The sequence below is a fragment of the Theobroma umbraticum genome, unplaced genomic scaffold (assembly GCF_002168275.2).
Source record: "Theobroma umbraticum cultivar Fairchild unplaced genomic scaffold, ASM216827v3 scaffold_146.0, whole genome shotgun sequence".
In the NCBI taxonomy this organism is placed as follows: domain Eukaryota; kingdom Viridiplantae; phylum Streptophyta; class Magnoliopsida; order Malvales; family Malvaceae; genus Theobroma; species Theobroma umbraticum.
Genome location: NW_018397265.1, coordinates 6,693,559 through 6,720,532, shown reverse-complemented (window position 1 = coordinate 6,720,532; position 26,974 = coordinate 6,693,559). Strand labels below are relative to the sequence as shown.

The following is a 26,974-nucleotide window of genomic DNA, read 5'->3' as shown; positions in this document are numbered from 1 at the left end:
CCCGGGTTCGATCCCCGGCAACGGCGTACTTTCTCTTTTTCTTATTTTATAAAAAAATTTTAAAATGAAAATGAAAAAGAAACTTGAATAAAAGTCTCCCTCTTCTTCCCCTCTCCTTCCTAAACCCTAACCCCCAAATCATTATATATTTTTTATTAAAAAAAGGAAAATCATGAAATTAAGTTCATCAATCTCCAGCATTCGATTTCCAAATTTTAATACCACATTCGTTAAATCTTATCCTTCCTCTTTCTTTCCTTCATTCAAATTTTCCACCACATCCAACAGAGCAATGACTCAATTCCCTAATTTTTCTATAAAAAACACAAATTCTTCTCCCGCCAATACGGCGGAGGACTCCCAGGTGGCGCCACCCAAGCCCAAGCCAACTCCGCCGCCGCAGCGGCCATGGCTTATCGTCGGTCTCGGTAATCCCGGCAAGAAATACAATGGCACTCGCCACAACGTATCAATACATTCTTGAAATACGTCCTCGTTTTGATTTTTGCTTTAACGAATTTATTTATTTATTTTTTTAGTGATTTCTGTTTTTGGGTTTTTCCAAACAGGTGGGTTTTGAGATGGTAGATGCTATAGCTGAGGCTGAAGGGATTCCCATTAACACCGTTAACTTTAAAGCCCTCTTTGGAAAAGGTATTCTCTTTACTTTAGCTTTGTTCAATCTTTGAATTACTTTGATTGATGTTAAATTCATGGACTTCATTTAGTAAATATGCGTTGAAGTCTTGCATACCTGTTATCACGAAAATATAATTACCATGGCTTTTTGCTTGAATGTAATCTCTTAGTTCTGCATAGAATTAGCATTGGACTTTCGATTGTGGACTAGTAGTTTCTTTTGAGATTGAGTTACTTCTGGTCGTCTACCATTGAAGACTAGAATGTTGCAGCTTTGAAGGGTATATTTGGTAATTAATACGCTGTAATGTAATGAAATGCTTACTGCATTAGCTTACTAGGATGGTTAGTTTTTTGTTTGACTAATTTTTTGCGACAGTTGCTATGTAATTGAATCTTTTAACTGACTGTTTCCTAAACTGCTATGTTTAATATGAATATGTGATTAAGATATTAATACCAAATTAAAGGGATACGAATACAAAAAAGAGTGCCTAGATGATGGAAACTTATTTAATCATGATTCTACTCTTCAGTTTACCTTTGATTTGAATTGTGGCAGAGAGTAGAAGCTGTGGATTCTTAGTTCACATCTTCTTTCATCTTTTCTTGAAAATTGCATTAAATGCATGATATGAACCATGTCAAAAAGCTTCTTTAACCTAAGTTTCTGCAGCTTTGCTTGAAGCATCAACCTTTCCTCTTGAACTTCAAAGACGGAGACATATGCGAAGATAGCCTGCTTGGCACAGTCTATTTTCTAAGCATAGTTGATGATTAATATTGTATACAAGTTCCATCAAATATATGTATATCTTGGATATAGATAAATGAGTTCATGGCCAGTAAATGAAAAGGAAAAAGTTTTATTGAGTTCAGTGAAAGATTTGGGTATATTACAATAGTTATAGTAATTGTAAATGTCCCAGCATTGCAATAGTTAATGGGAGATAGTTACTGTTTTCCAGGATTTATTGGAAATGTTCCGGTCATGCTTGCCAAACCACAAACTTTCATGAACTCAAGTGGTGAGTCTGTAAGTGAGCCATCTCAAAGGACCTATATATAGTATTGAGGGTCAAAGTTTCTCATCTGATTGAAATTTCTATAGTTCTAATAATCATTGCGTGGTTTCTCAATACATGTTGAAGGTTGGGGCCATTGTCTCGTATTACAAGATTCCATTGAAGCAAGTACTTGTGGTAATTCTCTTTCTTTACTGGGACTTGAATCCTTATCTTTCCCTCCATTTCCTTACTATCTGTTCTCTTTTACAGATTTTTGATGATTTAGATTTACCTTTTGCCAAATTGAGACTACTTCCAAAAGGCGGGCATGGAGGACATAATGGGTATATATCTTGTTAACAAATTTTGACATGAGCTTATATCAGCATTAATGTTTCAATTTAAGTTTTGGTTATAAATCTTTTATTTATCACACTTGTCACTATCCTCAGCATTTAGTCCGAAGATAATGGATGCAAACTAAATATGCACTTTTGCTAGTATTATTTACCATTTTGTTGCATTGGTTCTTCAAAAGATGGCTACGAATTTTGACAATTGCTTTTTTAACTGTAATTTGATCACTTTATCTGACATTATGGTGTGACAGAAAATAAATGGAAAGTAAGGTTTTAAACCATCATCCTTAAGATGTTTGGCCTTCGTTATTTTATCAGTCTTAAATGATACCATGGCATGACCTTCAGTTCTGGAGCTTTTTACATCAGTTACCTGCAATAAAGCAATTTCTTTTTTATGAGTTTTTTAAGCCCATAAAAGTAAATATGTTTTCAGTGTAATGAAAGGCTGTAAGATAGTTTTTTTTGTTTTTTCCTTTTCTTCTAGGATGAGAAGTATCATAGATCATTTCAAAGGGAGTCGTGACTTTCCTCGTCTAAGAATAGGTATGTTGCTAAGAACACTAAAATAATATCTGAAACGCTGCTAATTTCCTTAGATGCTGGTTGTTAAAGTTGTGGAACTTTTCTAGGCATTGGACGGCCCCCTGGGAGGATGGATGCTGTTAATTTTGTCCTTCGCCCTTTCAATAAGCAAGAACGTGAAGAGGTATGTAAAAACTAATAACACTGCAACTGTAGAGAAGAAAAAGTAAAGAAATTGGTAATAGTTTTTTTAACCGCTTTATGGTAATGTCTTTGTCTTTTCAGCTGGAGTTTACATTTCAACATGGAATAGAGGCTGTCCGGATTCTTTCACTTGAAGGTTTTAATAAAAGCGCGACATATGTCAACAGCACCAAAGCAATGGAGCAACTTGGTTAAGTTATTGCTCTAGGTGGCTACCTCTTGGGTTAAGGCAGCGCATTGAGGTAATTTACAGAAGGAGAATGTGAATTACAATGAATTGTTAGGAACTAGATGGAATTTTCCGGGATGAAAGTATTACAAGTAATTCAGTCGAAAATTTTGTACAAGCTCCCTATCATTTATGAGTCATTACTAATTTTATACATCCATAGGATGAACATATAACTGCTTCCAAGCATCGGAATTTAGAAAGAATTCTTTTATCAATAAAGAATATTGCCCTGACCAATAATGGCAAGGATTTTTCTTTGTAACTTTTTTTCATTTAGAAATGAAAAGTGAAGTTGTCATTTCTGGTTTTATGTCCTATTCTTCTGTTGATTACATTTGAACATTTCTGTTGTGATGGAGATATTCAAGATTGATGGTATGAATCTTAATTTAGGAGGTGTGCATTGATGAAATGTTGTTGCACAGATATGACTTATGATTTTCCCTTGCAGATAGGGATGCCTACTGGCAGGCATCTGAAATTTAATGAAGCATTGGAACGCGTAAAAACTACGTTAAGCATGTGGGGGGATGGTCGATAAATCAGCAATAAGACAAAGGTTAAGGAACGTGATCCCAGCACTGTCTCACCCAACATTGCTAAACTTACAATAATGTTGCCATAAATGGCAAGTACATCGGATGAAGGTTGTAAAGTGTAAAGCAAGTGGTTAGCCATGCAATATCTGGTTACCCTATTAAAGGTTGGACAATGACTCCTCTGTTGGATATAGGCTTGGCCTCTTAACACTTCATCGATCATTGATAAATACATGTATCTTTCTACTCAAATAATTATATTCGAATCTTTCTTTTTGGAATAGAAAAAGTGAAAACATCACTTGAAAGGAACATGGCAATGACTTTGATTAGCATTTTGTGGTGCACATTTGCGCTATAGCTTGCTGATAAGACTAGAAGTTGGGTATCTTTCAAAACCGTAATCTGGAGGATTGAATTTGAAGCACAAACTTCAAATCCTAATAAAATTTGTCAAAAAAAAAAAAAAAGAAGCTAAATCACCCAAGTTCGTGAACTATTGGATGACTAATGATGACCAGAATCATTGGATAACTGAGATTGGCTGTGAGATTGCTTTTTCAATACTTTTGCTAAATAGAAACGTTCAGGTCCTCAAATTCTTGCCCTGCTATAAACTGGGTAAAAGGGTCAAAAAAAAAATGTAAAATATTTTAATTTTTTAAATTTTGATTTAAATTATATAAAAATTTATTAACTTTTAAAATAAACATTTAATTTGAAAAATATATTTTTCGTTGGACATATAAATCCAATCATTAACCAACTACTAACGTAACAAAAGTGAAAAGATAATTTTATTTTTAATTAATTTTTAAAATTATTATTATATAATTTTAATATTATTTTATTATTTATTTATTAATTTTTTTAAAAAAAAACTCCTAAGAAGAGGAGCACTAGAGCTCTCTTAGGGAGCCCCGATCAAACTCCCAGGGAGCACCGGTGCTTCCCTGGGAAGCCCGATCGAGACTCTCAAGGGAGCACCAGATCACCACCCCTCCCTTGGGAGCACTGGCGGGTGCTCTCTTTTCTTGGAGAGAATTTTTTTTAAAAAAAAATAGTAAAAATATAATAATAATTTTTTAAATTAATAAAAAAAGGCATTTTAATTTTTTAAATCTTCTTAACCGTATTTATATTTTTGAGATGGAATGTGTATTTTAAAAACTAATAGACTTATTTAAAATTTTGACTAATACTTAAAAGACATCGAGATATTTTATCATAAAAAAGAAATTACTTGCATTTCAAGGATCAATTTTGAATGTAAAATAACTTTGAGTTTTGATGAATAATTCAAAAATGATTGCTGGTGTCATGTTACTTATCTTTCAATTTTGAAAGGTAATTTTATTATAAAAATATATTATATTGTAACTAATAACTCAAAGACGATATCATTTTATACTTTTAAATTTTAAAAAATAAATTTTATTATGAAAATAGCTCGAATTTAAAATTTTAATTTTTGACCTCTAATTTATTACAAGGACTAAAAATATTGTTTTTTCTAACTACAACTTTCAACTTCAACTTGCCCTTTTGAAAAAAATAGAGACATTAGTTCACAAGTAAACTCAAACATGTAGTTTACTTACTTTGATGAAGATATTTATGTTGGATAAACTATTCCAATGAGTAGAAAATAGTAAACAAAAGCCAAAACATTCCAAGAATTAGGCCTTGATTGAAGGAAGATAGCTAGCCAACTTTTAACTCTAGAAATACAAGTAACAAATCCAAGCTGAGACAGAAAATTCAGAGTTTGACTTAAGCTTATGGCACACATGGGCAGGTTTGGAAGCAGCTTGCTTGATTTTGATGCCATATCTACCTAAACATTTGTGTCTTATTTAAATTGGGTTTAAATATCTTGAATTATATTTGATTTATGTAATCAAAAACTTATATTTTTATTGTATTCAAAGAAATTTTTATCTTTTGATTTGTATAATAAAAACTTTTTTTGTACTCACAAGTCACAAGCTTTAATCTATATTGAAAAATTCAACAATTATCAAATCTAATGTTAATCGATTTTTTTTTTGTTTGTATAACATATTATGTGATCATATGGCAGTTGAAGTAATCATGTCATCAACATACGCTATGAATAAATAATTGTCATATGATCACATCATCAAGTTATATCATACATTATATGAAAATAAAATATCAATTAGTATTGAGTTAACAAATTAAGAGTTTTTTAATATAATAAAAGAATATGAAACCTTCTTAAAGTTTCATTGAATAAAGACTCTATTTTAAAAATTGGTTTTGAGATTTTGTTCACACTTGACTTGACATTGTAATTTTTTTTTTAAAAAATGACTTTGGGTATTAATTTAATATATATGTAAAGATACATTGAACTGGTTGCATGACTTTAAGCACAGAAAAGAAAATTGTTGTTGCATGACAGCAAGAAGCAATTAAGTGCTACAAAAAAAAGTGTGGTACAACAATTTACACTATTACTTTTTCTTTTTATTACCAATCTTTCTTTGTCTTAGATTTTTGGTTTAAAAAGTCAAATGAGAAGTAAATCATTTAATCACAAAGTGCCATATTATAAACGTGCAGAATAAAAGTTAAAGAAATTTTGAAAAATTATAAATATTTTTTTTTAAAATTTTTAACTTTTAAATTTATTTATTAACGATAAGATATGATTTGATTCATTGATAATTTGTAAATTTATATATTGATGGCATATTAACTATAAATCTATGAATTAAAGAGTTTATTTTTTATACATTGTCAATGTATAAATTTTATATATTATCAGCAAACTACATATTGTCACTTCATTAATAAATAAATTTAAAAATTAAGAATTCTAAAAAAAATACTCATAATTCTAAAAATATTTATTTTAAATAACTTTTGAGGTGATAGTGTATAACTTAATAAGTGCTATACATAGATAATATATCAAATATAAATTCAAAATTAAATTATATAATTAAGTGAGGTTCACCGAGATAATAAAAGAAAATGAAAAATTAAGCATAATTCCATAATGATTTATAAGATTGACTCTTAGATAATAATGCAAAACAAAAGCATAGAGGAAGATAATAAGACTATTGGCACGTATAGTTTACGGAATAGAATGAAATAAAATAAAACAAATATTTTATAAAAATAAAATAAAAAATATTATATAATTTAATTAATAAAATAAAATAAAAATTACTATTTACGATCCGTACGTACGAGGACGAGAAACAGGTAGGGATAGTAGGTAACTAATGTAGGCTGCTGAGTGAGTTTTCCTTTCCTGTCACGTGACAAACAGAGAGGCAAAACCTACCCTTTGATCCCACCACCATTAACTGTAGTCCAAATTCATGCTTTCCAACCCTTTATCTCCCATCTTTGATTTATATATGGCAACATCAACATCCCCACCAAGCTAATTTTAGAAACTTCTTTCTTTAGACTATGTTTAGCACCAATATCGAGATAAAACATGGATAAAATTTAAATATAAGATAATTTATACTTAGATGTTGGACCTTTATCAATTTTGTTTTTGAATTTATTTACGTACTTTGATATTTTATTGTGTAACATAATCTACATAAAACAGAATATTTATATAGGGGAAAAAAGTGCGTCCAAGCTAAAAATAAAATAGATTGAATCTAATTAATTTACTTTGAATATTCAAGCAAAAACCCATAATGATTTTTGGCAAGTAATTATTTACATTTGTGATTAAAATTTTTAATATAAAATTCACAAAAATAAAACTTTATGAAACTCAAATTGAGATAATATCTTTTTTATAATTGGAGAAGAAGGGATTCAAATTTTATTTTTTAAGTAAAAGGATAATACACAAATTCATAAACTAAATGCTTGAGTGCAATCGAGATAATAAATTTGAGACCAAATAAGTTTATAAGATTATTTACCCATGTAAGAATTATAATTGTAATTGTTATCACTAAAAGATAGTTAATATGGTATTCCCTTGGACCTAATAAACCTTAATTAACATCAATTATTATGTTCATTAGATTTGAAAATTTTAAATTTAAACCCTTACCAAACATATGTTTAAAAAATTTTAATCTTACAAGATACTTTTAAAAATAATGATCAAAATTACTATCTTTAATAATAAAAATCAATTAAAGACAAATATAAAGGGGCAAACTAGATAGAAGTTCGAAATGAATAATATTTAAGAGTATATTATAAGATTTAATAATTTATACCCAAATATTTTATTAAATGACATAGGTATTATTTTTAATTTATTTATTGCCCAAAGTATATTAGTTAAATTTGATTATTTTTTTAATAAGAAATGCATTACCAAAAGTATCCTTGAAGGACAAAATTAGAGGAAGCCAATTTGGGTGGGGATTGGCGGGAAACAAAACAGATATCGTTGATAAGGTGGGACCAAAGCAAAGCACTGCTACTGCCATTCTGGGCACGTGTCATCCAACGGAACCACGACAGAAAAATTAAAAACGCTCGCCGACAATTACGGAACTGGTCCCCACATCCACCGCACCACCTCCACTGGAGCTCGAGGTGGGACGTCAGTGGTACATACATCACATTTAAAGCCTAAGCTTCCTGTCTGAGAAGACGACCAATCCACTTTCATCGCGGGTCCCACGCTTCAGTGTGATCTGTTTCCCCTCTTCTTCACCACTCCCCGTACACAAGCGTGTACCTCACTCGCCAGTAGCAAACGAAAACAAAAAGCACATCCATAAAAGGCAAAAACCAAACCAAACCAACCCAACCAACCATCGTCCCTGAAATTTAGTGAGCAGGCGAATCTCGCTTGGCTCCCCGCTCCAGTCACTTAAATCGAAATCACGGTCAGCAATTTCGTCATCCACGTGTCACACATGCAAGCGTTTTTGTAACGTAGATGATCCATAAAAGATAAGTTGCCATTGAGTTTCAACTAATTTACTTGGCAATGCCACTGCACTACTCAACTGAAAAACACACACAGATTTTTTTCAAAAGCTTTAAAATAATTTAATTAATTGCCCCACACCGTCACCATCCCAAACTTCTTTTCTTTGGAATTTATTCGAGTGGGAACCAATCTTTTCAACTGGCCCACCCTACACTAACACTAAAAACTATAAATTAACCTAAAAAATCCTCTGAAGAGCGGTAATTAATTTAATTACCGTCCTAACATTTACGAGGAGAGAACCCGACCTTGTTATTAGCCAGATCGAAGCTGACACGTGTCCCTTGCTGCTGCACGTTCCCAATGATGGACAAAGACGACGACGTAGGAGCGAACGCGAAGCAGAATACCCCGGATGAGTCCACCGGGATCAAATAGTTTTTCGCGGGTAAATCCAGCGACTGTCCGCCGCCGAAATGAAATGCCACCGTCGGGACCCTGACGCTGGTCCTCGAAGACAGATCGTAACACGTATCGAACAACGCCACCCCACTCGCGGTTGGCAAGTCGTGAGTTAATTTGACGAACGCGTCCCGCAGGGCGTTGTAAGCCTGGGTTTGCAGCCGAGTTACGGCGGTGCCGCAGTCTACGATGACTCCTCCGTTACCTGATGCGTCCATATCGAAAAGGCCCGGTGGGAGTTGAACCGGTTGGCCACCAACGCTGAACCCGGTCAGACCAACGTAATAAAATGTATCGATCTTTCGGTTCCTCAGTAATGGAGCGGTGACCGAGTCACTTGGTAATCCCGAGTTGAAATCCAAAGTCGAAGACGCGGCCGAGTCACGATTTACTAAACAGTATGAGAACGACGTCGCTTTGATCTGAGATGTTAAGGACAAGGGTCCACCGCCGAGTCCAAGCAACCCCGCAGCTCCAACGAACAACCCTTCATTATCATGGCCACAACCCAAAGCAACGCCATTAATGCTACCGGAGTTTCCAAATGACACGGTTTCGGTGACGAACTCACCGACCGTGAAAGACCCATCTCCGTACGAGACTTGGTACAAACATTTCTCGCTACGGCAAGCGGAAACTTCAAGAGAAGAACACTGCTTTGACTCGCAAGAAACCGGGCTGTAAGTGGAGGATCCCGACGGGTTAAATATCGGGTCGGATTGTTGGTAACAGTCCGAACAAGGTTCACATTGGATCCAATTTATATCACTTCCGGTATCGAGAACCATGTAGAATTGTTTACTCGGGTTACCGACTCCGATCCGGGAAAAGTACTCGCCGCTACCTTGGCTCGTCCCCGAAATGACCGGGGTTGAAAGCGCCTCGGGTCGGATCTCCGTCGGTACCGGTCGGAGCTCGGATTTTTTGACACCATTGAGGGCAAGTTGGAGTTTGGTAGTGAGCGAGTCGACCCGGGATGAGTCACGGTCGAGTCGAGAACGCACAAGGTTTTTGTAGTCGGTGTGGTGGGTTTTGCGGAGAGAACCCCGAGAGTGAAGTGGAATAGAGAAAACAGACGAAGAAGAAGAAGAAGAGTTGAAGAAAGGAGCTGCACTCTGGGCTTGAACGAAGGATGTTAAAGACTGTGGATCGAAGGAGAGAATATGCTGAGCTTGTTTAAGAGAAGCAGAGACATCGAGCGTCGTCGTTGCTTGCGGAGAGTGACGAGAGAGGGTGGCAGTAACGAGAAACGAAAGGAAAAAGAAGAAGAAGAGGAAGGAAACGGGGAGCTTTGAAGAAGAAGCCATTTCTTTTGGGGGGGGAGCAGTGAAAGAGAAGAGCAGAGCACAGTTGGCTTATATGTTGGAGAGAAAGGGAGAAAGGAAGGGTCACATCAAGCTTGTTGGGGTGATTTTAAAAGCAGATAGGTGAGCCGAGGAGGAGGAGGTTTCATCCTGATTCCGGCTGCCTTTTGCTTTTATCTTCTTCATCAATCAAAACCAAAAAGGGTACGAACAAGTAGGGATCTTATTCACTGCCAATTTATGCTTTGTTTCCCGATAACGACATCCACTACCACTAGGGTTTTGTGCTTGCTCTTTTGGTTCTTTTGTTTTTTGCTTTTGAAATTTGAAAATTTTTAATTTAATTTCATGATTTTTTATTATATTTATTCTTTCAATTAAATTTTATATTTTTATATTAAATTAAATAATTTTTTATAATTAATAATTAATTAATTATTATAAATTAAAATGATAATAATCATTTTTATACTTGATGAGAGTTAAATTATTATATTATTATATCATTATATTATGTCATTTTGTATTACTGATATAATAGCTTGATTAATATTACCTTAGCATCACAAGTTTTATAAGAGTCTATTTATATATTTTTTTAATAATTACGTAAAACTTTAATACTTGAGAAATTAAAAATAAAAGTAATCATTTAAAAATGAAATGCTATACCTATAATCCTATAATTTAATTTAGGAATAAAAGTAATCATTTAAAAATGGAATGCTACACCTATAATCCTACAATTTAAATTAGTACAACTTTTAACTACCCTAAATTTTAAATAAAGAGATAAATTGGATAAAAGTGGTTTCAATTTAAAGAAATAGGGAATACAAGTGATAAAAGTGGGATGGGAGTTGCGAAATGTCTTAAGTTTGATGCTACATATTAAATACATATTCGTCTATTCATCTACCTAAGTATATCAATTATTATGAAACTGGCATATGAGTTGTAAACGAATTAATATATTTTAATCCATTATTAAATAGGTTAATAAATGGAAACTTTTATAGGTATCGTTTCTATACCCATTATTAAGAACTCCTTCTCTAAGCATTTAATTTTAATAGACTTAAAGTGGAGATGAATGGTATTTCGTGGATTATTGTGTTTGAAGTTATATACTGGTTTCTTTTCAAATGACGAAACTACTTCATTTATAGAAGGTACGGTTGTCAACACCGAATATCGTCTTAATTTCATCCATACTTTTGCTTCAACTATCCACAGTTCTTGTTCATATAATCTAGAGGGTAAGGGCTCCCTTGCAAATTGAAGAGAGGAAATGCTTAATGGTTGGTTTGCTCTTTCTTCGAGATGGCTTTCTTTGAACTAAAATGGCACGTATCGTTGATATGTTAAACTTGTGACTGTAGGTGGAGTTCTTCAAAATTCTACAGGTGAATGGTAAGGTGGATTTGCACTCTGACTTGGGAAGTGCACGACATACCTAGCAAAACTTTGGAGAGTATATCAGAGATTTAGGCTAATTTGGGACTTGGGTTATGAAAAGATTGATCTTCAAGTTGACACATTAAACCGTGTGACAAAGGACATTACTTCCTCGTTAATTCATCCATGTTCCAATTGGGATGTAATTCAAGCTATTTTGAGTCTATTTCATTGTTAATGAAAAATTCATATTCAGGAAAGAAAATGTGTTTGCTGATTTTATGGCTAATGAAAGTTTTTTTACAAATAAAGAATTTATTTTTTTTGACAATCCACCTACCTCTTGAATGATCAGATTGTAAAATTTTATTTTTTACATAAAAAAGTTTTTCCTTTAACATATATATAGTATATATTGTATATATATCTGTATAAGTTTTATGGTGATATTGTAATACGAAGTATTTATGCATGTAAAAAAAAATTATTGTATTCCTAAATTACCCGTCCGTTAAAGAGTGACATAAATGAATGGGGTTGGTGTGACTTATGAGTACAACAATGTTGATCTTAAAATGAACCATCAAAGGGCATATAAGGTAGTATAAAGTAGGAACCCAACTCATTTAAACCGCATCTGTCTTTCCTATCCTCGCCTACTTAATTTACCACCATTAATGACCCCTCCCCGTAGAACCAGAAAAAACAAAGATGAAATGATAAGGAAGATAGGGAGTGGAATATAACTGCTACTCTTTTTCCAATCACATGTAATGCATGAATTAATTTCTTAATTGAATAATAAACGTATATCTTTTCTTGTTTAAAAATTTTAATATGAATTTATTTTTATTATATTTTTTTTTTGCAAAAACACTTATTGACTTGAGACCCGTTTGGTAGGGCTGCCCATGGTGCAGCGAGACCATATCAAATACGGGTCACGTTTGCTTACGAGTAGAGGTGTTCATAGGCCATAATAAGTATGATTTTTATAGGGTCAGACTGAAGTTCGGTTTTACTTGATGTGATTAACTTACATTGTTAATATATTTTATTAAATTTAAAATTTAAAATATCAATATAAAAAAGGATTTTTTATTATTTTAATAATACAATAATAATTAAATAAATAAATTGGACCGAGCTCGAGCTTGACTTTAGAAAAGTGAGATTTTCCATAGGCCCGACCTAAGACACCTAACTGAGGGGTTAATTAGGCCCTCGGGCTCCATTCGGCTCATTTTATCGAACTAAATCTTTAACTTGAGCCCAAATATTTAAAATAAATATATTTAAAAATTTAAAGAAAAAAAAAAAGACCTATGAATAAAAGACATGCCTTGACACATTTGAAGATGTTTATGTGTAGCATATTTAGAGTTATGTGCTTCGGTAGATTAGGGAATATATATTCAGCAGTATACGTCGGGTTGAGTTGTGGGAGCTTACCGTGGTTTGTGTTTAGCATAGCGATTGTGCTATCGGAAGATTGACTTGTAAGTGGACAATAAGCTAGTTGTGCTGGCCGTTACTTGAACCCTGGTTCATCCACGCTCTAGCTCTTATCTAATTTAAAGTCATTCAACAACTACTTCGGTGTTAATGAGAAGTTAATATGTGTCATATTTACAGAAAAGGAAATATATTAACTGATTTCATGAGTAATAAGGGCTTTTCTATAACGAATGACTATTTATTTTATGATATTCCATCAGTTAAAACTCGGAATTTGTTGATGAACGATACGTCATGATATGTTTCCCTAGATTAATTAGAATATAATAATTTTTTTTCCTTTAAAAAAAAAAGAAAGAAAAGAAAAACTTCCACTGGGCTTTCTTCATTTCACCGTAAAATTTTCCAACCTAAATTCCTCAGGGCTGTTTAGGTTGATACACAGATAGTAAAGGGGAAAAAAATTGCAACCTTTTCATTGTGGACTTATAACAATTTCCGACATGACATCATTCTGCTACATGTACAGTTTATGACATTTCTATACATAATTTCAGTGCCATATTCCTCCAAGGAAGGACGAAGTAAATGAACACGATGGGTAGATGATACCTAAAACCCGCGTGGGAGGTTCAGATTTTTTTCTCCGACGAGGGTTTCCTCAGGGCCATTGCTGCATTAGCAAAAATATTCGTGGTGTCAGATAATTAGAAAGGGGAAGCAGGAAGAGTTATCGAAAGATTAGGGCAAAATGATCACCTGAGGTAGCTTAGAGCTGACATTCGGTATAGACATGTAAAAACTAGGATATGCAAACCAATTGTGTAGAAAAATGCAAATGTTCGAGCATACCTGCAAAGGAGGCAATTTGTTAGCTAATCAGCCAACTCTATAGAAACACAAATGGAAGAAGTCGCATGAAATTGCTGAGGGAAATTGTTTCAGCCTCAGTTTTATGATGGTAAGTGCATTCAATATAAATGAAGGCCAACATCTCAGTGCTATCACACCATATAGGGAAAATAAAGAGTACTAGATTTTATATGGAATTCGACAATGAAATAAAACCATACTTGTTGCCCAGAAGAAAACGTCCGCTGCTTAGTGTGATTCTGTCTCTGAAGCCCAACTCCTTGTATCTTTGATCCCTCTCCTATGTAGTAAATAAAACAGATTACTCCAAGATATCCACAGCATAAAAAAAAACATGAGATGAATTGGACGCCTGTGGATGTAATGTTAACTGAATTTCAATATTCCCATGTTGTGAGTTGGCATGGGTGGTAGAAAACTGTGAGTACGCATGTCTCGGCTGTTCCAACTTTGTCTCTGATTAAGATAAGCTTTACAAGGGCAATTATTCTTCATTCTATTTGCCTGATAAACATACTTCTTACAGAAATGTACAGGGGTGTATATAAATATTTATCCTGAATCTATCCTGACATTCACAGAGGTAAAGGAATACTTGAGCTTGAAAGAAACCAAAGTCGTCTATAAGTCTTTGACTGTGAACTTGAAGACATACATGCCAAAAATTATTGCATATATAATGTAACACATAGCACTGATACAAAATTTAAATTATGCTTAAAGAAGTTATGTGAGTAAGAAAGTTTAAAGCTTACAGAGATCATTTAAAGGCAAACAAAACCAGGGGCCTGTGAAGAGCCACTGTCTTTTCTTCTAAAATATTCTAATGAAAGAAGAGAAAGGAACTCTGCTGGCCTAAGTTCAAAATCATTCAAAATCAAACCAGATCACTAGATATATCTGAATGTAACAGAACAATTTATTCATGAAAGGAACACAAGTTTACCAACCTTTTTTGAGAATGCAGCAAAGGGATTAATATCATCCTCATATATCTTCTTGTACTTGGATTCAACATCTGAGGTGAAACCACTTTCCAGATCCTCCGCGTACTGAAAATTAATCAAATACCAAAACTGAGCTCCAAGAAGCTAAAGGCACTACATGAGATTTACAAAAAATACTAAAAAGAGGTACCTTTTTTGATCCTCTAGAAATTACTTTCTCCTGGTTATAGTCCTGGACATAACGAATCTTTCCATAAAGTTTAACATTATCAGCATTTGTTTTCTCCAGTTCCGCTGTTAACTCCCCTATCTTCTCCTTTAATTGCCTTATTTCCTATAAAATATGGAACATTCAACAATGTTAATTTGTGGAAACCATAATCTTAACAATGCATATAAAAATAATTCCATTGAATAAATAAAAATGCGAATATGTTCAGAAAGGTAAAAAGCATACTTCTTCTGTTTCTCGCAAACGTGCCCTAAATCGGTCACGCTGGTTGCAGATCACCTTCAGCATTGAGCTTTGGTCCTGATCTGAGGAAATATGTTTCTGATCTGTGTTCTGATCCAGAATAGGAAATGTGTTAGTAATAAATCAAAATAACCTCATTGTGAAAAACAAACTGCTTCACTTGCAAAACATGCTTGAATTTAAACTAATGTGTTTCTGCCTGTAAATACTATTTATTGTGGTCTATGATATCAAGAATTAAATTGCATAATTTAATATCACCAGTCAGAGACATCATTCTTGCAACATTATCTCCATATGTTGCCCCTGCACTCTCAACAGGTAAATCATGCTACATGCAATGAATGCTTAGGACAAATGAAACTATAAATTCTTTCCTAACCTAACATTAAAATGAAGAAAATCAGAAAATGTTGCTGACACTGATTCTTTACATTTATCTAATTTTCTATTAAATTGGACAATCTGACTTTTACATGTATATTATTTTCTATTAGGTTGGACAATTTGACCTCTTGGCAGAGGTCCCCTAATCTTAGTAACCATCCCTCATCCCCAAACACACCAAAACATAACAAAAATATGGTAAAACATAAAGACATAAGAAATGAGGAACCAAAGGGTTAAGAAAGAATCTGATAAAATAACCTAAACCACAAACTTTGAGGTATCAATTCTCTGGAATGTATAGAAATGACAAAGGAGCTAGAATGGATTTAATCAATGCAATGCAAATGGTAAATATGAGTACAAGTATAAACTACAAACACCAGGTTGTTAAGTTCTGTTCCCATTTTCTTTAATATAACTTAAATTCTATTTTAGAGAATATATATCCTAGTAACTTATACATGTAAAGTAAAAAACATGAGAAATATACCTCAGAAAGTTCATTCCCTGCACTCTCTGAAAGATCCCAATCATCAAAAAGAGTCCCTTTTCGTTCTTTGGCACTATAACCCTGCCTTAGAGAAAAAGGATTGAGATGAAAAAGAAAACGTTGCAGTGCAGGAAATTGACTAAACTAAAAAAATTGTTACGCTAATGCCAATGTCATAATCTCCATGGAACAACATAGAGATACAAATTGATAGTTTCAATCTTGCACCGGGTAAAACAATTCACATATACGCAAGTCATTCAAGGAAAATGCTGTATCACACACATAATGAAGCTGATCAAAATTGCCATCTTGAGAATTTCAGAAGAAATGTATTCAAACCTTCAATATATCATCTTCTAATTTCTGAATCAACTTCTGTTGTTCGTTAACCTTTTCTGTGAGCTCTACTATTTTGACTTCAGCTGTTTCCAGCAAAGATGTTTTCTCGGAAAGTTTGATCTGAAAACCAGTAAAAGATATATGAGCACAGTTAGCTCATATCAAAAGCATCAAAATCTAACAACTATCCAAAATTTTCCAAAATAAGAATACAATATGAAAACCACAAATGTCCACAAGATATTGACTTCTGTATTATTTTCATCTCGACAAGATCTCAACAATCCATTTATATGCATCCTTATTGGAGAAAATTGGAAAAAAGAAAAACTAGGGAAGCAAAGCACCAAAAAGACTTCATACCTTCAGCTGTGTGAGTTCATGTTCCATTTTCCTGTTTTTATCAAGAAGAAGAGACTCCATTTTACTCATCTCTTCCCCACTAGTAGCTGTTTCCCAATCTTCAGCCTCAATTGAATTATAACCCACTGCCTACACACACAATAATGAAAGACACATTGTGATGTTATCGAGCATGAGGAAACAAGAAAATAGCAAGACAAAGTCATGCACAATATAGCAACACCTGTTAAGTTTAAATCTGACAACAACCAGAAGACCAAAGATGGAGACAATTGTTTTTCTTTTTCCTTAACCAAATTTAAAACAAAATAAACAGACGACAAGTGCTGAAAAGTATACCAGTTTGAGTACAACTCAAGCACAGACTCATCCTCCATAAATTCATTTCTCTTAAATTGCAATATATAACCTCTTTAACCACATGATATTACAAAGGCTACAAGTCAACAGAGCACAGAAAAAAGGTTGCTTATGTGAAACATTAAGCATTCCCACATTCTAAAAAACAGTCTTTTAAGTCTCAAGCAAATATTGACATGGATGAAAGGATTTAAGTTCAGTTGTTGATTTGCCACTTGCTTCTTGCTTCCTTAAAGTTGCTAAAAAGCAAAAGCAAAATGTAAAAAGCAACATCATATTTAATTGAAATAAAAAACAAGCCAGTGGCTACTAGCTACATATTCAAAAAAAAATTATATAAAAGTAAACTATCCATTCTGTTATTAAGAAGAGTTAAATTTAATTTTCCAAAAAATTATTGCTTTTTTTCATTTTATCAAAAAACAAATCTGCCTTTTGCATTAAAAGCAAAAAGCAAGCCAGCAAAAGCAACAACCAAATGGTATCTTTGGAGATTCTTCTAATTCTTATCTGATTTGAAAATTCAGCATATCATCATTGGCTAGAACACAATCAAAACAAGCAAGAGAATCAGTTAGCCAACAGTATTGGCATAAATTGGGAACTTGTGAATCATCTTAACTTCAGAAAACTCGATTACACAAAATTTTTAAAGGGTCAGGAGCTAAAACTAAATTAGCCAATGGAGATCTATAAACAAGAAATCCTTTGAAGGATAGTTATACCTGCAAAATTTTCACTTTCTTATGCAAATCATCAACCAATTTTGTTGTTGGCCGTACTTGAAGCTCTTTCTTCATCTCCTCAAGAGCAACTTCCTAGTTTGTCATATAAGATGAGGAAAAGGAAATGTAAGAGGCGAAAAAAAAATCCTTCCTTACAAATAAAAAATGTTCATTTTAATAAATATAAATCCAATGCAGAAATAAAGAAAAGCGAAACAATAATGTCAACTTTGGTAAAACTTCATATCTTCAACACACTGAATAAAGCACAATCGAAATATTCTCCAATCTCACTAAAAGTTGTGTAATCTAACAAGTATCCTTTGATCTACCATAATATTAAGAGATATCCTACGTGCCAAATCATGAAATTCTTTGTGAATGGATAGATGACATACTTATAAAGGGTAAATTGCATTTACAACCACATGTGATTTTTTTCTTAACATTTAACACCCCATGTTTTCATTCTGTTATCATAGGTCGTTACAGTGTTAAGTGCGAAGAAAAAAATACCTTCTAAATATGAGGGCATTTTTGTCTTTTTATAAAATGTCATAACCCCCAGTGGCAATGGATTGAAACCACATGATCTCAAGTGCAGGAACAGGAAATATTCTACAGAGTGTTTAGTAACAAAAGTGAAAACCACAAGGGCGTAATTACCCAATTTTTAATGACTAGCAAAAAAGGTAATTACACATTGCATTGACTGGATGAATAAAACAGCAACAAGGTTTGTACCTTTTCATTGAGCAAAGAATTCAATTTCTTGATCTCATTCACGTGTTGTTCTCGCTCATTAGATAGGGTGGTTTCAATGTTGTGAAGTTCCATATTCAGCTCAGAGATTATCTTCTCTTTGGCACTCAAGGAGTTTTCGAGTATAGTATTAGAATCTACATTATTGCTGTGTCCAAGCAAATGACGACAAACTCAGAAAAAAAATTTATTTCCAATATGAACTTGAAACTTGTAGAGAAATGAATACAGACATGGTGGAAAGAAATATTACAAATCTGCACATTACCACATGTACAACAAATTTCGACAAGGGAAGAAAGCCATTATAAAATGTAGAGTCAGGAAAAATATTCTTGGAGAAATAATACCTTATTAGCGTACTACAACAATTTACTTCACATCAAATGGTGTTCTTAAAAGGAAACTTGACCTTTCAGTTCTCCACACACAACGTTTATCCAGCCAATAGTCAAAGGTAAAGTACAGAAAGGGGTCCAAGCATAAGTTAGGTATATAGTCAACCAAAGAAAGGGAGAAGAGGTAAAGAAGTTGGAGGGAGGAGGCATAGGAAGATATTGATTCAGGAGAGTCAAAATGTTTATCCAAATCAAAACCATATATTGAGTAATTAAAGGGGAGTAAGTGTCCTGGATCACAAAAAGATCTTTGTGGTCTTTTTTAATCACTTGCATTGGCAACACTGCAATGTAAAACTGTCCCTACAGCATGTTTGTGAATTTATAAATTTCTGCAAATACTCAGACAAAACTTCTTGCTTAAAAATAGATGTTTTGCCTCCTTTTGGTTAAGTAATTTGGTGCCTGCCCAAGCCCAACCACATTCCACCCCCGACTACCTCTTTTCCCCCAGTGAATTATAGGCCCCATCAAGAACAAAGAGTATTTGTTGACTTGATACTCTTAAAATATTATCCATACTTCTACAAGATATATACAACACTTTGTAAACTAAAGATGAAATCAAGTATCAAGTATCAGATATTAAAGTGTACCAACTTATTAGGACATAAGTACCTGTTTCACTCATTTCTTCTGCAAGATATAACAGGAACACAGATTATACTTTTGCAGAGATAATGGAACTGGAGTATTTTACCTTCTCTTGTTTTCAGACTCTTCATGTACCGACTGTAATTGGGAGCGTAGAACACCCTGCAGAAAAATCCAATTAAAAACAAGGACCATCAAACCAAAAGGAACCAACTTACCAAAAGAAACAAAATCCAAAAATTTAATGCATGCCCTCTTAATATGTTAAAATGACTATGTCAGCAGAATCCACCACAGCGCATACATCAGAATAAAATTCTTGCAATCATGATCTGCTTGACTGCTATAAATAGGTGCAAGGATTCTTTTATAAGCAGCACAATTCAGATATTGAAGCCTTTTGATTAAATTATAATAACCTATGCTGGCAAAAGGGAGTGATTGGCAGCCTATTATTATTAAGTTGAAGAAAGGCAGTTGTGATCCTTTATTTACAAACTAGGTTCAGTGTTGACAGCCATATGCACCTATACTGCCCTTTGCTCTCATATCTGCAAATCAAGATCTTAAATGGTTGACATGCTTGTGGGTCAAAATTAGCAAAAATATCATATGTTTAAATCACCTTCTCCCTCTCCAGACTAAAAAGCCGTGTTTGGGCCCGCTCCACTTCATCCATCAAAAGGTTGACCTCAGATTGCTTTGCTGCCCTATCTTCCTCTGTATTGTTAAAGACAATGTAAGACACTAGAAGCTAGGGTAAATATTCCCAGCAATGAGGGAAAAACGAAGCAAACATACTAGAATCAAGTTTCTTTTGACAATTAATGGAGTCGAATAACAAGTTTAAAACAAAACAGTCAGATTCAGTCTATCACCTGACTGAGCACGAAGTTCAAACAACTGGCTTTGTGCAAGTTCATGCAATTTTTGCATATTTGATACACTTTCCTTAGCTTGCCGTAACTGATCTTGCAAAGATTGCTCCCTGCATAAAGTAGATAAGACATACATCAGGGAACATAATGACATAAGACAAAGAACAGGTTAATTAAGACAGTTATCATCAAACCAACCATTGGAATCATAATTCGGGTGCAATATTCCTAGCATAAACAAGGGAAGAACTCTGACAAGAGACAGAACATCTAACAACTCACCACTAGGAGCAGAAACATACCTGTCTTTTAAGACTTCTAGTGTTTTCTGGTTCTCTTCTGCCAAACTGCGTTGCTTAATCTCCACAATTTCTTTCACTTTTTCCTCCATCTGAATGCAAGACCAAAATTAAGCATTCAGTTGTCGACCTCAGAAAAAGCATCCCAATTTAGTTTAAAGGTTGAAAGAATAGAGACATGGAAAATTGTTGGGAGGAAATTTTAAATGACAATGCTTGAAAGGAACTACTCCAATAGTTGAACCTGGATGCTGATAATAGATGGCAACATGCTAAGCCATAAGCCCTCATTTTTTTTCTTTGATAAGTGAAGGAAGACAATATGCCATAACCTTGACATGCCATAATTATATTTTCAAAATAATTAAACTTTTTAAATACAATTTCACTGCAATTGTAGCAAGTATGTTGCCAATCTAACACAATCCAGTTTGAAAATTTTTTTCATTTCTCGATAACTCAAGCATAGGAAATAGAAACCCTCCGCAACTGCCACCAAAAGGGTGGAACAGTTGAATCCTAGAATTCATTGACAGACGGAGCTTGTGCAAATAAAATACAACAGACCCTAAAAACAATTATTAACTAAAATAACATAATTGATAAAACAATAATTTCTATTTCCAAAGAAAGCAAACAAATTACTAAAGAAGAGAAAATATAGTGTAAAAGAATCCACCAGATAATGGGAAATACTAGTCTCATGAAATGGACCATTTTCAATTTTTAAGCTGCTTGATCCTTCTAAAATATCAGTTTCAAACTAATTACAAATCCCTTTCTGATGCTAATATAACTCCTAACAACAGAAAGAAAGATGCCTATTGTAGGGGAAAAAAGTGAAAAAAAAGAAATGAAAAGAAAATAATGGGGGAGAAAAAGTTTAGATTTTTTATCGCAAACTCTCTGGAATTTTACAAATACTAAACAAAGCTCAACAAAGCATTACCTCCAATTACTTGAGGTTTATGTTTATTAATATATAGTTTAAGTCCTTTTTTTTTTAAATTCTTTTCTTTTTTGCATTTCCAGCCATGTTGTTGGTCCTACTTGTATCACCATAGCCACTCTTAGAACAAAAATAACTGCAGTTCACAAGACCTCCTTAAGTGAGGTCACATTCAAAAACAGAACGCCGCATTTTAGCAAAGTGGACTAAGCATTACTAACCTGTTGCTCTAACTGGCGAGTTCGTTCTTCAAGTCTCCTTATTGTTGCCTGCTGATTTTTTAAGTGCATTGCTTCTGTTCTGAACTCTTCAAGTTCAACTTTCATCTTCCGGTTCTCTGATTCCAATTCAGAAATTTTTAAATCTTGCTCCTGCAGTGAAAGTGTGACTCAAATGAAACAAACTTGATGCATAGAAAGAATATTTTTGCTTGGAAGAGTTGGAACTACATATATGGAGTACAGGACAGTAAATTTAATAATAACTTTTTTTTTTCTCTTGACATTTTTACAGTTTCTAAATAAGATGTTATCAGTATACATACTTTCGGTATGATATCAGTTTTTCCCTGTTAAATTTAAAAATGTCAAAAAAACTGATAACATGTTATAATTTTGCAATGTTCCCTAACATTTTTCATTCAATTCAGTTTGAGCTTTATGCAGGCCAATTTCTAGTAGCTCAGCAAGGGATTTACGCCAATGACTGCAGTGGAGTTCACAAGATGCATACTAATTGTTACAACATAAATATGAGGAATGGTGACCATAAACATGGTTGTCAGATGTAATCCAAGCCACATTGCTACCTGCTCACATGTATATCAAGTCTAGAACCTCTAGCTTAAGAATTTGCATCAGCAACAAATTATTACAGTAAGCCACGATAATTTTGCTCTTCTCCCCTCCAATGTACACTCAAAAATCAGCCATGAAACTAATCCAAACCATATGCACAAAGTTACATAATTAATATCACTTAAAAACACCATCAAACATCGTTTAAATTGAATCCAAAATACTATATAATCATTGTCTTGACCTTAATGTTACCTACCATCTCACAAAAATAAAACTTTGATCAACAGTAAGAAAAACCAATCAATTGAAAACTGAATAGGGAGGCATACAACTGATAGAATGCAAAAAAGAAGTAGGATCTTATTCTAACAAGTTACCAAATCACCTAAGCTAATACTTACAGCAATTGAAGCAAGTGCAGGATAAGGATCAGGAGCCTCATAAAGCTTTTGGTAGATGTTCAGAAAAGCATTTTCACCAAATTTTGCTCTCTTGGTAAGATTATCAACTTCTTCTTGGTAACCCTTAAGTAATGAATTAAACAAACTTAACTTTTCCTCTGCTGAAGCTTTCTTAAAATCTGTTAACATAACAAATAATGAATTTGACACAGGCCTTTCTCTATACAGATAAAACTGTTAATAAAAGGAAATTTACGTGCATGGGGAATAGAAAAAATAAAAAGAATCTTTAACTACTCTAACTTTTACAGTAATAAAAAATAACTAATATTTGGTTTTCCTCCATAAATAGCATTATTCTCTCATCCTTCTTTCCTTGATTTCGCTCCCCAATAACTAAACCACAAAATAGAAAATCATAGTAGTTTTGCCTCAGCAGGACAATTCTTTGATTTTCATTTTAAAAAATACCAAATCAGACACTTGAGGTCGTGACACTCATTTCCACTTGTGTCCAACCTGTGCCTAGACAATACCAGGATAACTCATTTCGATTTTAAATTAAGAAACATATATAGCATCATGAGGCCACCCTGCGTCATTGTTAAGAAGTTGCACAAAGTGTTTATAATTGCTGGACACATGCACACACATGTAGGAGCCAAAAATACCTCTTGTACTCTCAGCAAGCTTCCGCCTGTTTTTCTGGCTATTTTCCTGATTTTCAGCTATTCTAAGTCCTTGTTCATCGAGTACACTTTTCTCCTTTTCCAAATCAAATTCTGCAGAAAAGAAAAAAAAAAGAAGAAATTAATACACATCCCAAGAAAGATAGTTAATCGCCTGTTTGATTAGACTAGCCAATAGTAACATACGCTGCACATGTTGTTATTATTAGTAATATATGTTTTAAGTTATAATTCACAGTATAAATAAATAATTTTTTTTCATTTTTTTAAAAATTTATAAGTGATTTAACTCTAAGAAAATAAGGCAATAGGCATAAAATGAAACTAAAATTACCATAAATAATAGAAATAACTTAGAATTCCTATCTAACTCCGTTACTAATCAGATATAAATAATTTTATTTTACAATTCAATTATAAATAAAAATTATGAAAGGACAATTTAAAAATATAATACAGTCTAAACCAATCATAATTCCTCTCCCTATCATCTTATTCGGAGTCATCTCCAATGCAGATGAAAGAATACATTCTCTTATGCTTTGCTGGGTAAGAAGGATGGAAAGGCAAAAACACAAAATGCTAGAAGAAATGAAAGGCAGAAAGATACAAAACAACTTTTTCTTTCAGATGAGATGTTTGGTAGAGTTGAGAGGTGGCAGAAAGAAAATGAAAATCACATCATTTTTCCATTATTTCATCATCTTCGTGAGGAGATGAACTAAAAAGGTGGACAATCTAATCAATTTGCAACACTTGAGTCTAGGAAGGATCTCTTTTAGTGAATATGTACAGAAAATGGCAATCTCTACTATTTTCTTCTCTTTTCTTCCCTCACTTTGATCTCCTACTCTCAGAAAATGAACAACAAATCAAGCCAAAATCAGATGATAATTTCAACAAAAGATACAAAAATGCAGTCTTAATTACTAATCATCTTAATATTATTCTAAAATTATTGAACAAACAAATAGATCTAAAATTTATGATACCTTTCCAGAAATTGGAGACGACGGAGACGGGAGAAGAGGAAGGATTGGATTTATCGCGGTCCGATCCACCTTGTGGAGCATCCATTTCGCAGAAAACGGGATCTCGCCAAATGCTAGGGCTTTTACGTTTGCCAAAGTCGAATTCTTCAGGAATTGAAGTTTCTTCCTATCGATGAAATGATCAAGCTCGGCGCTAGGAACAAGATCGAAAGCGTGGGGGAAAGATTTAAGGGATTTTGGATTGGTAGATCTGAGAAATGTTGAATGGATTTTCAAAGGCTTCTTTCAAAATAAATAGCTTTCCGTTGCTGTGGTTAAATCAGTTGCCTTCCACTCTCCTTGTAGTTTTCACACTTATTAGTATTTGGGTTGGGTTGGGCTGGGCCGGGCCCATCCCATTCCCCTATTTTCTTTTCTTTTTCACCCATTTATTTCGAACTAAAAGAGAATTACGTCATACTCTTTTCGTTTCATTTCATTTCATTATTTTTATTTGAAATTTACAGAGTTTAAGAAAAATATTCTGATTTCGGTGTACTTTACAATAAAATTATATTTTATGATATTTTATGATTTTTAATATTGAAAATTTAAAAATTAGTAAAAATAATTTTAAAATATATATAAAAAATAAGAGTATTAGACATTAGAAATAAAAGAATGGACATAATTTATAAACAAAATGAGACGGAAGGAATTTTCTTTTCCATAAATGTCTTTAAAAAGGACATGTTTTTGGCCTATCAGAAATTGAGTGTTTTAAAATTTTAATTTAATTTTATATACAATTCTTAATTACATATGATGTTAATATTCTCAAGACATCACTCCACAAGAATGTTTCTTGTGATTTGAATAATGCATCCTATCCTTTTGTTGTGATAATGGATACTTTATAATCAGGTACTTGCATTATTTAATTCGATCAAAAAAATTAGGATATCTTGTAATTGAGTTTGGATAATGAAATTAGTATCTGCTACAAATTTGGATAAGATTTAAATAATGATAATATATAGTGTACTTATTGTTTAGACTCGATTATATATAACAATTTTAAGTATTAATAAGTTTCGATATTATTTTTTGTTAATAAATTACTTATAATTAATGTAATACTTACTAAAATCCATTAATTGTTCTGGGTATAATTTTAAATTGGTTAAATACTCAAATAAACCTATGAATTATGTCTAAAAAATCAATTCAGCTTCAATTCTTTTATTGTGTTTAAATAAACCCCTGAACTTCTATTTCGGGTTAAGTAAACCCCTCTCTCTAACCATTGATTAATTTCATTAGTCAATGATACATGTGGCATTTTTATATCATATCATCTGCCACATGGTAGATGATGTGGTATTAAATATTATTGATTAGGATTTGTGTGCTTATTTTTTTACCCATTTACTCAATCCTAATTAATAATATTTAATATCACGTCATCTGCCACGTAGCAAATAATATGGTATAAAAGTGACACATGTACCATTAACTAATGAAAATTAGTCAACGGTTAGGGATAGAGGCTTATTTGACTCGAAATAATAGTTCAGAGGCTTATTTGAATGCAATAAAAAAATAAGAGTTGAATTGATTTTTTTGACATAGTTTCGGGACTTATTTAGATATTTAACCTTTTAAATTTTAAGGTAAAATATCTTAACCCTTTTAACTTTTACGTATAATTTCACACCGGTTTATTAGTATTAGAAATGGATAGTTCACCCCAAAAGTCTAAACATTGTTAACGAGAAGTTTGAAATATCAAAATTGCCCATGTATAAATAAATCTTATTCACATATTAGTGTTTGCTAATCATTGTTTGAGCTGCTTCCTTTCCTTCCTTGTTCTCCCTTTCCCTCCTTTTGTTTTCTTTTTAGTTGCTACTTCACCGATCAATTAAGGCTTTTTTCAACCTTTTGCTCCAGTTAAAAGCTTCATCTTACAATAAAATAATCCTCAAGCAAACCTTTAGTTTGAATCCTTTAAACCTTGACCCAAATCGAGAGAATGAAGGATTAAGGTTCATTAATTGTCAAACATTGATATGTTCAGCTGTTGTTAAGGGTGAGTATTTTGTTAAATCGGTTAATTCGGTCAAGCAATATCATTAACCAACTTAACTGACTTCCTTAAAAAAAATTAACCAAATTGAACCGACTTAAGACTTTAACTGACTTTAGTCGATTAAAACTTATTTAACTGAATTTTTT

General features: G+C 33.0%; 3 protein-coding genes across 4 annotated transcripts; 1 reads left to right on the top strand and 2 right to left on the bottom strand.

The window, feature by feature from the left end:
• Positions 1-94: 94 nt before the first annotated feature.
• On the top strand, positions 95-3,787 carry LOC110422522 (Peptidyl-tRNA hydrolase family protein). Of its 2 annotated transcripts, XM_021436472.1 has the most exons (9): positions 95-466; positions 570-654; positions 1,608-1,675; positions 1,791-1,841; positions 1,917-1,990; positions 2,493-2,551; positions 2,638-2,714; positions 2,816-2,976; positions 3,418-3,787. In XM_021436472.1, exons 1-8 carry the CDS (start codon positions 173-175, stop codon positions 2,927-2,929), a joined length of 822 nt encoding a protein of 273 aa, XP_021292147.1. In that variant the 5' UTR covers positions 95-172; the 3' UTR covers positions 2,930-2,976; positions 3,418-3,787. The 2 variants fall into 2 exon arrangements, with proteins under 2 accessions (XP_021292147.1, XP_021292148.1); XM_021436473.1 differs by lacking the exon at positions 3,418-3,787 and having other exon boundaries at positions 2,816-3,262.
• A 4,628-nt stretch (positions 3,788-8,415) lies between these two features.
• Positions 8,416-10,385, bottom strand: ASPG1 (Eukaryotic aspartyl protease family protein). Its single transcript, XM_021436719.1, has one exon. The coding sequence runs from the start codon at positions 10,175-10,177 to the stop codon at positions 8,690-8,692; it is 1,488 nt and encodes a 495-aa protein (XP_021292394.1). The 5' UTR covers positions 10,178-10,385; the 3' UTR covers positions 8,416-8,689.
• Positions 10,386-13,388: 3,003 nt separating this feature from the next.
• Positions 13,389-25,080, bottom strand: LOC110422642 (protein CASP). The gene is made up of 19 exons (XM_021436639.1): positions 24,758-25,080; positions 23,748-23,858; positions 23,077-23,255; positions 22,097-22,246; positions 20,930-21,018; positions 20,628-20,737; positions 20,375-20,469; positions 19,856-19,911; positions 18,740-18,905; positions 17,996-18,088; positions 16,911-17,039; positions 16,548-16,667; positions 16,206-16,286; positions 15,308-15,415; positions 15,041-15,184; positions 14,854-14,955; positions 14,104-14,183; positions 13,790-13,882; positions 13,389-13,703 (listed from the first exon to the last, which is right to left on the bottom strand). The coding sequence occupies exons 1-19, from the start codon at positions 24,840-24,842 to the stop codon at positions 13,643-13,645; spliced, it is 2,052 nt and encodes a 683-aa protein (XP_021292314.1). The 5' UTR covers positions 24,843-25,080; the 3' UTR covers positions 13,389-13,642.
• Positions 25,081-26,974: the final 1,894 nt, after the last annotated feature.